Raw genomic sequence first — 12,494 nt, forward strand, 5'->3', positions numbered from 1 at the left:
TCCTTTAAATATAGCGTTCAGTTTAATGCTAAGTTTTGTAGATGTAGTAGTACATTGGAAATACAACAAAACCTAATTAGGCTGCTTTGGAATTAAGCATTCATCAGTAAATAAGTGTCTAGAGTAGTCTCTGGCAGGTGTCTCAAAAATTGTTATGGAAAATATATTACAGGGGCCACCTGGACAGAAGGGTGATCAAGGTGCTACAGAGATAATTGACTACAATGGCAATATTCATGAAGCTCTTCAGGTATGTAAGCTTAACAAGGATGACATAGTTTAGCTTGGTCTGCCACGAAGCAGTTTGATATCATTGTATTTTCCTTCTGCATAAACTATGAGAACACTTTTTTCCCCAAAGATTTGCTCAGTTTATTGATTAGGAATGTCTTTCTATATTTGGAAACCAGACTTGCTATTTGGTGTGAGAAAAACTGTTTCCTTGATACAGTTTAGCTGAGTGAATTAGTCGTATTTCCCACAGAGCACATTGACATCATCTAATGAGAATAAAGCTGATTCATTGCTGCGTGGGGGTTAGTGCTGAATTCATGCAGTGAACCACATACTTAAGTTCAACAGAAGCATCTGCTTTTCAGTTCAATAGCTAAAATGTTGACATTTCTTTTTTCCTTTTTTCCCTTCTCCTCTTCCTGTAAAATGCCAAGAGCAGAATATTTGAGATTTGGAAACCATAACACGTGTGGTTCCATTAGAAAGCTGTGGATTCAATAAGCAACATGAGTATCTTACACAGACAAAGCACCAATCTTCCCATTTGTTCATTTCTAGAAACCTGTTTTGACAGGTATGCACAAAAGTATGGAGGATTAATATGAGGCTGTAAAAAGAATGAATGAGTGTTTGCATGAGAGCAAAGTAACAAGATGACATATGCAGTTGCAGTCAAGGTGATTTACATTGCAGTGTAGTCAGATGCAAATTCAGTGCAGTACAACTCCACCAAAATGAATGGGTTTGCTTATGTGCAGCTGAAGACAGAAGTTGGCTCATTGTGCATCTGGTCATTCTCTCACTGAATCCAATGAACTCCTTTTCTTGTGTTTACTCAGTGGGAGTGGATGGATGTCTGGCTGGTCATGCTTTTCCAAGACTCCTTTGAAAATTAAAAAAAAACAAACCTCACTGCCTTTAGTAAAAATCTAAAAGCCCATATGTTTTTGAAGCTAAGCCCACTCTCATTGTGAGTGGCATCTGTGGGGAAGTCTACATAAGCATGTTCTGAGGCTCTACATTATACCCATCTCATTTGCTTTTTACTCCTAAGAGAATTCAAAGACACATTTTTCAGTCTTTTAAATCAATCTCAGTGTTAGATGCCTGAAGTAGCTTGAAAGTACTGTAGTATATTATCAGGCACAGATTTAACAGGGACTTTAGCCCTCATGTTTCCTGTATTCTGTCATTGTATCTTCACTCTGCCATCAATGTCACTTTCAAGTGCTGTGTGAGAATGCCTCAGAAAAGCTGCAGCACATAATGAAGCCTTAATAAGGGACTAAAGCCTACTGCAGTGGTTGAGGAGGCCTTTTTCCTTTTGTAAATCATTTCAGATGTCATCACCTTCTGATTCAGGGCAACAAATAATTGATATCAATGGGAATGTCTGTGCAAGGATGGTGTGAGTAAGATTATAGTAGGATCAGTCAACAATATCCTTGCCAAATCCAGCTCAGGCCTTTCAGATGGCAGGCACCCATTCCTAAGTCTCCTGGTGCCAAATTCTTAGGGGATCTGAGATTTGCAGTTCTCCCATAGAGGTATTGAGCACTTTCAGCGCTCAGCACTGAACTGTGACCTTACACAGAACTTGGTCTGCTGGTTTAAGAAGATGACAAGAGTTAGCAAGATCTGGGCTGTCTGCATTTCTTGGAATTTGGCAATAAATCATCAAGCAGCCCAGAAGCTTTAGGGTAATTTAGTTACTGTGCCTTGTGCCTACTGCTCAATCTTCTGTGTCAGCGCAGAATGAGACATATGAGTCCATCAGCACTGGAAATAATAAGGATCTTAAAATTATCATCATAGTTTGAACAAGAGCCCTGCTGAGTGCGCGCAGCTTTCACTTGTAGTACCAAATACAATATAATGCATCTCTATCAAAATTGCTCTTCAGGACTGCTCCTCAGAATTTCCTAAAGCAAAAGGCAGTAGCTGCAGGAGTTTAACTTTTGTAGAGGGTCAGACACTGTAGATATTGAAATCTGAATGGGCTGATGAAAATGAGCCTATCAGTCTGATGATGCCAGCATTCAATTGCAGTGGTTATTTTATGTTTTCATATCTGTATAAACTGAATTTTTCAGTTTTTAAAAATCTTTATATATTTCCATAAATACATTATAATGCAAAATATGTGATTATATTAAAGTCATCTGTTCTTTTCTATGTACTTCATATTGAGCAGGCTCCAAGTTTCATGGCAAATGAAGATTCTTTTAGAACTTAAAAACAGGATTTGCAAACCACTCATTTGCGCATAGGAAAAGAGTTAAAAGCAGAATGCTTCGCATTTCATATATGCCAGAAGTTTCTTCACAGTTAATAGAAAAGCAAGGAGAGGCATCAGGATTCAGGATGTTTATTTTCTTTAAAAACATAGATGAGCATTTAATTAATTTCAAACACTTTTTCACTTGCTTTTAGATTCTTATTTGTAAATATATATATATATATGTATGTATAGTAGCAGGTCAAGCTATAAAATAATAACAGAATTCATAATAATTAATAAAAAAAAAAGCCTGTTGTCTTTCCAAACATTTAAAGCAGAATTCAAAGTACTTATCACTGCTTTGGTGGATCAACGTTTTCAGATTTAGAACCTAACTTTATTTTTTGTATCTTAGTTACAGTATTAAAAAAACGTGTTACATTTCCACTGTAGGAACTGTATTTGTTAGTTAAACCTTGGTGCAAAACTTGCAGAGATCTCAAGACATGGGGCCAGTCTTTTAATCATCCTAAGAGACCAATTCATCCATTTTTCTTAGTTTCTAAAAATCTTTTGGAAGAGTTTTACTGTGGTTTTACTGTTTAATCATCGCTTATTCAATCACTTGAGATTTACAATAAACTACAGTCTTCACCTATGTAAAATCCTGATGGCCCTTGAAGCCAAACTGTGTTATGCTGGGAGTTAAGAATAACAGTGCCTTCACTCCTATTTTTGGAGATGTGGTGTCTCCCCAGATGCAGTATAGCTTTTGTGGAGATACTAATTTTTACAAGCAAAATAATTTATATTCTTGTTCAATTTTGGTAATGTTGTCTCTTGTTAATACGTTTTGCCAACAGAGGATTGCCACCCTCACTGTCACGGTAATTTCAATTGCATGATTTGCTGTGTGTTGTAGAATGTCTCTTTTATGTCATAACATGTTTGTAATTCCACCAGTTCAGGACACACGTTTCTTGGGTGTTGACCCAGCTCACCATCCCATGTACTTACTTGCTCAGTGCTCCTTTACCAGAGAGTATGTTGTTGAAAGTCCTGCAGTAATGGGGCCAGTTCTGCTCCTGATGAATTAATGGCAAAACTTCCATTAATTTGAGTGACCTGGAAAATAAAGAATAGAGTATTTCTGTAGATACACATCTAGGCAGATTAGCTGCTTCAGACTTCTTGGCATACATTCTCATCTGCATGTGTCTGCATAGGAGTCCAGAAACAAAAAAGGTAGGTTTTTAGTACCAAATGATTTTCAGTTATCCACCTTATTTTCATGGCAGAAGGATGGCTCTTTTAAATTGGTTTGGGAAGGAACTTCATGTGGGAGCTTTCTGGAAAAGGCCCAGCTTAGTTAATTGTAAGTCAAGATAAGTACAAAGCCTCTAGTACAGGCGGTTCTCTTGACCCACCTTGTCACATCACAGAAAAAAATACCAATTTTTAGCACTTATTCCCAGCATGTGCAGAGGACTGCAAGTTCCAGTGCCCTGTACTCCAGCCAATTCCCATGATACCATATCAGGTAAGAGTACTTACACCAGCTAGGAGATGCTTATAGTGTTGCTGGTTCAGCCTTTTCTTAAAGCAACAAACTTGGTATTAGCAAATTATTTTATTCTTCTTTTTGTTTTGAGTTCTTCTCTGTAGATTTCTGTCACTCATTATCCTCTCATTATTGGAGAGGATTTATTTTTTCTTTTTATTTAAAGCAAACAAACCCGCACCTACTGTATAACATCTGGTTCGATATTTTGTTCCTGAAATTGTATCTGCAGCCTTAGGTAGAAGCAAAAGGAGTAGTTGCAACTTGCTCCCCAACAATTTCCTGAAGCACTGAGCCATCCCCAAAGACACTTAGCATCTTTTAGCAGAATCCTCTTTGTAATCAGTAGGAGATATCTTCTCACCTTGGAGTGCTTTAGATTAGGATGTGGCTGTGGTGAACTTTGGTCTCCCTGCCACTAAGAGGAGCTTTGCCATTTCATCAATGGGAGTAGGACTTTCTAATAAAAGAGGAAATGTGTTGCTGTTTTAACATTGTTTTTACTGGTTCCCATCTGTTTGCTGAGAGTTGTCATAGATAAACAACTTGTTCATAGCCAGTCTTGGTTCCCTTTGTACCAAACATCTAACTCATGTTGTTCGGGGACCTATCTAAACATTCAGCCTGCATTTACATGGCAAGTACTTCAAGAAATTCTTTTTAAAACCTTATGTGTGTGTTTCTTTTTAGGGACCACCAGGACCGCCGGGACCCCAAGGGCTGCAAGGTCCAAAGGTGATCTTCCTTATTTTGCCCACTATACTTTAGGAGTTGAGATATTTTCTGGTTATCTCACTGCACACATGTACCTGGAGCTCTCCTGTACAGTGTATTTACCTGAAATTGTACTGAGTACAGCCTGCTTCCAACTTTGCACTCTGGCAACTTGAAATGTAGCTTCTCAGAAATAGTGCTTTGATTTCTTGCCACACACAGGTGCTGAGTTGAGAGCTGGCAAATGAGCTGGTACCAGACCAGCATGGAAGCATCTTCCTCGTGGGTCTAACACTGAGACTGATCTGTAGGACTTCTGTTGCAGAGAGTGCTTTGTGTGTTTGCACAGTAGCTGCATCAGCAGACAGTTGTTCCTGTGCATTGCTTCTGGCTGGGTGGGAAGCAGTCTGAGCTTGGCCACAGTGCAAGTGCATGTCAGCGCAGCTTCTGTATTACAGTAGTGCCCACCCAACGAAGCACAGTATTTTCTAATCTCTGTAAAAATTATAACATGCACGTGTGGTCAGCATCCTGGCTGCAAATCCAGAGCTGCTAACCCCACCTGTTGGGGTTATGCACAGTACCAGAGCTATTAGTGAGCAGCCCACACAGAGACAATGAGTACCATATGCTGTGCCGTTCCATAAAATTTAATAAATTTGCCTATACTTAAAAAAACAAAAAGTGTTGCATGTAGTGAGCAACTTATATTGGTTTTAAATTAGTCAAGATAATTCTCCTACTTCTTAAATATCAGACATATTATATCTTCTACCAGTGACACTAAGCTCTTCCAAGAGTAGATGCATGTTTATTTAATAACAATACTAAGCATTTGAACTTCAGGCTTCATCCATGGTATCGTATTCATTCCATTTAACATGTTAATTGTTTGGAAAAAATTGTAAAATATAAAATTTCTTCTTCTATATGAAAACTGATAATGGAACACACAGTTGAGAGTGCAAGAATTTCTGCATTAGGTTCTACTCAGCACAAAGATTTTTGCAGCCACAGAGGAGTTGGTGTGGGCAAGAGAGTGTGTTCCATCATCTGGACGTTCATTCCTGTTCAAAAATAATGACATAAAGCAGAATTCAACCTTACAAAAGTTTGTTGTCGATATCATAATCTATCCCAATCCTGCTCCCTTGGAGAATGCTATACAGGGATCAGTGCATAGGGCAATGCAGTGAATGTGAACTCCTTCCCTGGTGATTTATGTTTGTCAGGGAAAGAAAACATGAGGCCTCTGTCAACCCTACATATATCAGGGGCCATGATTCTGTATTTATTCCAGTAATGGACAAAGTTCCCACTGGAATTGGTTTTCTTCCCCAGCCTTCCAGGGTTTCTTCTTTTTTTTCTTTCTTTTATTTCTGTTCTGATCTTTATGCAATTCAAAGTTTATGAACTGTCCTCTTCAGCTGAGCTGTTTGTTCAGTGTTGAGTACAAGTATTCTATGTATATACAATGTTTAGAACAGTGTTCTGTTAATTGTATATTAAGTTCTAACATTACTTAACAGTTGAATAAATTTAGCACTGCTTTTTCCATAAACATCTGGAATAATTAGGGGATAATAATTCAATTCCATCTTACCTTTTGTAGGGTGAACCAGGATCCCCAGGAATTCCCGGAGTCGATGGGGAACAGGTAAACCACCTAGTGCAGGTTGTGTGAGAAACCATGCATCATTTCAGGGGGTTCTTTCTGTGATCTTAAGTTGTCACTTAGATTTCTTATCCACATGGTCTTTATTGTGTTCCTGTGGTCACATAATGGTGGTGATTCTACATGTTAATAATGAAGGTTATAGCATGACTTATTCAGCTTGTTAGGATCAAAGATAGTATTCCATTACTACAAACATCTTGCTAAATAAATAAACATTTTAGGGTCCTAAAGGATCAAAAGGAGATATGGGTGAACCTGGAATGCATGGAGAAAAGGGAGGAATTGGACTACCTGGCTTGCCAGTGAGTATGAATCAATTTTGGCTTAAATAAGTATATTTTTAATCTTTCCCTCTATCAGGCTTTTCCAGCAGTGATGATAGTTTGCAAGTTTGGACAACAAGCACAGGGGGCAACAGTTCTGAGATTGTTCTGCATCTATCGTAGGAGGAGGTGAAGCACTGTCATTTGATTTATGGTCAAACAGAATACTGCTTAGGAAAGACAGAAATGGGTTGACATACTGATCAGATTTGCATCTCTCTTTTAGTGTAGGACATAATGTGGGCAACGGTAGACTTGGTCAAGTTCAGGAGAAAGGAGATGTTTTGAACACTTGTCGGGAATCTCAGGTGAATTGTCATGGACTTTAAATTGAGAGGGAGAGAAAATATATAGGTATTCGTGAGGTGTGTTATTCCTATATGCAGAAGTGGAAATTCTCAGTAAAAATAGAAACAATTCCCAAAATGTATCCATAGTGAAATGTGCCAACTTAAGGACTGCTCAAAAATATCAGGCCACAATTGGTAGCTGATAACATAAAAGAATGCCTTCATGCTTATTAACAGCTATTATTGATGTGACACCAAAATAGAACGTATTATTCTTATTACTATTTTTATTACATGTGTTGTATAATTATTTTCATAAAATGATAATTATTTACAAACAAATTATCATTCCTAGATGGATTACCAATAAGATCTAAACTATTAATAAATGCTGTCTTTAATGATTTTATAGGGAGCCAATGGTGTGAAAGGTGAAAAAGGAGATGCTGGTTTGCCTGGTGCCCAAGGCCCTTCGGTAAGTCTCAGTGCATTGTTGCAATAGACATAGTAGCCCAGCAATAGTTCTCTAGCTTTTAATTCTGAAGAATAGGTCATAGTCACAGTTCATCTTTCCATACATTCTTGTTTATGGTAACATGCACTGATTATTTGGTACAAAAGCTCTGAGAAATTAAAGAAGTTTGTCAACACAGCACACTGGGCACTCACTGTCTCTTCAGTGTATGAGTCTTTTGTTACATTTGTTAATTTGTCACAAATCAATTTGCTAACTCATTCACCTTGATCTGCTTGATTTCTCTTTTAAAAAAGGCTTTCTATTTTCAGAAGACTTCACAGATGGTAGAATCTCTCCATGTCTGAAAACTCGTTTTCTTCTCACTACTGTCATCACCAACAGTCTTTGTTGGTGAGGGGCTGAGTATCAGTCTGGAGACATGAATTAACGCCCTCACTGCCACTGTACAGGCTACAATGGAGATCCTTTGGGGTTAAACCCCGGGAGAGAGGTTACACTGAATTGTAAATATCATCATGAAATTCTTTTCTATGGATTCATTAAGAATACAGAAACACAACACAAAATAAGCATGAGCTACATGCCTGAGCAACCTGATTACCTCTGTTAATGACTTCAGGGAATTCTTGATACAAGTGGGCTAAGCAGAATAAAAGGAGAGAAAAAGGGCAGTCTTGAAAAAGTTTGAATCATTTAGTATCTTTTTTCCATTCATCATTATTGGGAAGGAATTGCACAGCACCTTCAGCATTTTCTGCTCTTGCAGATTACATAGTACAGAGACAGCTAAGGAGCATACCCCATAAAATATAAAAGTCTGAGCACATCTCAGTACTGCTTGCGTTAGACGTGTTTTTTTGCCCCATACTGTTCCAAAGTGTATCTTCGAGCCTAGGAGCAAGAATTAGGGACAGGCATGTTGCCATATGGCACAGGTAATTGCACACTTCAAGCACCCAGTCTTTCAAGTTACAGTAATTGCCATTTCTAAAACCCTTTTCTAGATATGCTGTCGTGGTGTACCATTGCAATGGTACATTTATAAGTGCTTGCCAGCAGAAGAAGGATCAAACTGAATTTTGGTATTTGTGGGTAATTTCTTTGCTGTGCATTATTTAACCTCCTTGTTTGTTTGTTTGTTTATCCATAGATCATAGGACCTCCTGGACCTCCAGGGCCACATGGTCCTCCAGGCCCTATGGTAAGCTTGGGAAGAAGAGAACAGACTGGGAAGTGCTTGAACCTGCTTATTTTAATGTCTGATTAATAGAATTCTGTGAGAGTAAATGACAGTTGGAGGGGAGCCTAATTTAGGACCCTCAAGTATATTGGAAGTGAGAAACAAATTGCACCTGCCTATGCTGGTGTAAACACGTTAGTGGTCTGGTTTATTCTCTAAATCAGGTGTTTACAGTTGCTTTATTGGCAGCTGCATTTCATTTGCAAGAATAAAAGAACAGATGTAACTTGCACCCATATAGAGCAGCAAGCTCTTATAAAAACTCATGGAGTATTTTTGTAATTGAGCATGGTATCTTTATTTTCAGGGACCTCATGGCCTGCCTGGCCCAAAGGTAAATTAATGACTGTCTCGAATAGTCATGCTTGATGTCTGTGAAGTGTCATTCTTTGTTCTTTAATGCATGCAGCTATGTTTTGTCTGATGTCTCATTCAGTAAATGTTTCTGATATTCTTAAACCTTAAAGCAGATTTTAATACTGAAAGATTGCTTAAAAGATTTTAAATTTTCTGTGATTGCATCTAGTTAGTATTTCTCCTGAGCACTGGCTGAATAATCCAATTTTTGTATTGATATCTGTTCTGTGGCTCTAAATTATTTCAGTTCCCGGTGGTGGGCAAGCTACAACTCCTATTCATTTGGGTTTACTTCTGAACATAGAAGTGACATACGCTCAGTCAGACATACCCCTCTTTCTACATACTCTCTTGCCTCTCCTACTTCTTCCAGCATGAGTGGGCTCTCACTTTCTTTGGTTCTGTGTCCTCTGCTGGCCAGTTCCTTCACACACTGCACAAGTTCCCTGCCACAAGTTTATTTGTGTATTTTCATGTTTTCCAACCCACAATCCTTGATGAGGCAGATCTTCTGAGCATCTTCTACAGCGCAGTACATGAAGATGGATTGTAAGGACTCTATCTACATTTACGGGGCTGGTGCTGCTGTCAGGAATGAGCCTTTTAACCATCACAGCTCCCTGATCACATGCACCTTTCTAAAAGAAAATATAAGATAAGGAGTTCTTTCTTTTAGTTTTTGATGTGGCTTAAGTTGCAAGAAAATCTTCACAGGCTTGATGTCTTGTAAGACTATTTGTGTCACCTTGGCAGAAGAATCTGAAGTCATCAGTCATTTTTTGAAGTCAAGTCTGTTCCATTTACACACCAGACCTGCCTTACTTCAGGCTTTTGGCTTAACACCCAGGTTTTTGTGAAACTTCTCAGGTCTGTTTTTCAGCATTTTCAGTGCTACTGCTCTAAAAGTCACATTGAGTCAAATGGAGGAATGAAGAAATGGCTACTTAGGGTGCCAAGGGGGCACAGATGTCTGGAATTACTTAAGGCAGTAGACTAGGTCTTATTCTGAATTTTATTTTAAATGTATATGGTATAAAGTAGCATAATACATCAAAGGGAAGCCTAGGAACAGGACCATGGGGAGCAGCCTGGATGAAAAACACACACATTTATGTTTCCCTAAAGAGGTAGGCCCAGTCAATACCCTTTTTGACTGGGTAGCCTTCATGCTGGGGCAGATTTTCGTGATGTGAGAATGATTTATTGGAGATTGCAAGCCCACCATTATCCTCTTACTAGCGTTTAATGTAATAACCTATGCATAATTTAACAATCACAACGAGACAAGTGCCATTCCTTATGTTGTTTAAGCCTTTCTGTATGAGCAGAGAAACTACAGGCCTCCAGCTTGATGCTGTATAATGTATACTGCTGCTTTCAATTTGCTTCAGCTTAATTATATATGCTTAAAGGTTTAAAATATCTTTAAATGAGATTTTGGTGCAAATTCCAGTTTGCCATAGGAAAAATATTGATTCCTTCCAAAACAGGAGATCCCACTGTAGGAGATTTTAGATTTGAGGCTTGGTTTTCAGAACGTTCTCTTTCAATTTGAATTATCTGTAGAGAATGGACCGTGGGATTTGAGGAAATCCCCAAAAGCCCTGAAATGCATGATTAATTCCAACTACCTAAATAAGGTGATAGTTATTGAGAATCTGTTGCTCAGAGGTTTCCAGTATTTTCACACAGACGTCAGTCTGCATCAGATATCTCCCAAGTACTTTTGCCCAGGTTCTCTTCTGTTGAGAAGGCTGAATGTGAGTCTTTCCTTTAAACTGGAATTTGCATTTCTGAGGCTGGCTTCTTCTATCCCAGCTTAAGCACCCATTATAGCACCACAAATTTGGCATTTATACTTTTATATTTAGGGTGAACCAGGGTTAAATGGTCTTAAAGGATTGAAGGGTGAACAAGGTCAAAAGGGTGACAGAGGGCCCCTTGGTCTTCCAGTAAGTAAAAAATCCCAAATCTATTCAACTTCGGTGCAAATTGCAAACTTCTCTTTCTGCTTACAATGAACAACACTGGTTTGCCCAACAGCATATGTAGAATAAACCGTGGTAGAGCCAAGCACCAGCCTGTTTTTGTTTGTCCAAGTCAAGTTCTGTAATACCCGGTGCTGTCAGGTTTTTTGTTACATGTTACTTGAAGGCATTCAGTGTCATGAGGATGTCATCAACCCCATTACATTCATCATTTTGTTAGTTCAGTGTTGTATGGTGTTTGTGTTAAAACGGGCATCCCCCCTACCTCCTCACACCTTCAGTTATTCTTCCTCTGTAGAATGGAGAGGTCTACCTAAGCAGAGTTAAAAACTGGCTTAGGGGTTATTATTTTTAAATTATTTTTCTAGAAAATGGCTCTTCAACGCTACTATATCACTATTGGATTTTTTTTCCTCTTCCCATCCCACTTTATTATGACTTTTCTTTTTTTAATTGGCCCAGTTTATTCCCTATGCCCCAGGTAGACAGATAAGCTCCGCTAATCCCAGCCGAGCAGCCCATTCCCCTGCTATTCGCAGGTGACCCAGCAGAGGTCCTCCCGTCCCTAAGGATGCCGACCCGGCTTTGCCGCAGCGCCGGGCGGAGCGGAGAGCTGAGTGGGAAAACTGAAATCGTGTTTGTTCCCCGGGCCGTGCGTCCTGGGAATGAATGGGGTCATTGTAGGCAGAGCCCAGGCTTTGTTAGCTGCATAATGTGCTTAAATACTTCTTATCTCTCTTAGCATACGCTGTTGTGTTTTGCTTTGTGTAGTAGGGCATTCAGTATTGTCCCTATTTACAAGTTAGAAAACATGCAAGTAAATGACAAAGTAAATATTTGCGTGTTAAGGCTGAAAACACCCCAACTTCTGGTGTTTGGAGTACTTGTGTAGCTTCAGGTTTATTCTGGGAGAATGTGCTGTGGTGGGAAGGCAGGGGTGGGTCACTGGTTCTACACTAATGTCAGAACCCATTCGGGCTCTTGATGTTTCATGTGAATTTTAACTAACATGCTGTAGTAATGTGATACCCGTCCCAGAACCCTGTCACAATTCGTACTGTACATTTGAATTATGTTTCTTCATCAGCACCACTTACTAATCTCACGTTCTTGTCACCCGTGTCGTACCCATCATCCATGCTTCCACCTAACCACACAGGGAGCATCTGGCTTAGACGGCAAGCCAGGACCCCGGGTGAGTCCCTTGTCTGTCCATGTCACTGTGTTACCCAGGCTGTGTGCATCCCAGAATACATGGCCCACAGAAATGAAGGCCACACATCGCATGCATCTTCCATGCTCTGTCACAGGGGCTTCAAGCAGCCTCCTAGGGCAGTGAGCGGGGAAAAGAGAATGTGATTTGCAGCAGAAGGACGCTCTGAGTCTTAGAAATCTTGATATTTGGTTGGG

General features: G+C 39.3%; 1 protein-coding gene across 16 annotated transcripts in view; it reads left to right on the plus strand.

The window, feature by feature from the left end:
• Window positions 1-12,494, plus strand: part of COL25A1 (collagen type XXV alpha 1 chain) — a 271,408-nt gene that overhangs the window by 238,790 nt on the left and 20,124 nt on the right. For 9 of the 16 annotated variants that reach the window (XM_032444266.1, XM_032444274.1, XM_032444265.1 and 6 more), the window contains 10 exons: window positions 173-250; window positions 3,319-3,342; window positions 4,707-4,751; window positions 6,343-6,387; window positions 6,630-6,710; window positions 7,434-7,496; window positions 8,650-8,700; window positions 9,047-9,073; window positions 10,968-11,048; window positions 12,244-12,279. In XM_032444266.1, coding sequence (XP_032300157.1) covers window positions 173-250; window positions 3,319-3,342; window positions 4,707-4,751; window positions 6,343-6,387; window positions 6,630-6,710; window positions 7,434-7,496; window positions 8,650-8,700; window positions 9,047-9,073; window positions 10,968-11,048; window positions 12,244-12,279 — 531 coding nt within the window. The remainder of the gene's footprint in view (window positions 1-172; window positions 251-3,318; window positions 3,343-4,706; window positions 4,752-6,342; window positions 6,388-6,629; window positions 6,711-7,433; window positions 7,497-8,649; window positions 8,701-9,046; window positions 9,074-10,967; window positions 11,049-12,243; window positions 12,280-12,494) is intronic. The other 7 variants (XM_032444270.1, XM_032444276.1, XM_032444278.1 and 4 more) reach the window with 3 other exon arrangements.

The sequence above is a fragment of the Coturnix japonica genome, chromosome 4 (assembly GCF_001577835.2).
Source record: "Coturnix japonica isolate 7356 chromosome 4, Coturnix japonica 2.1, whole genome shotgun sequence".
NCBI classification, from domain to species: Eukaryota; Metazoa; Chordata; class Aves; order Galliformes; family Phasianidae; genus Coturnix; species Coturnix japonica.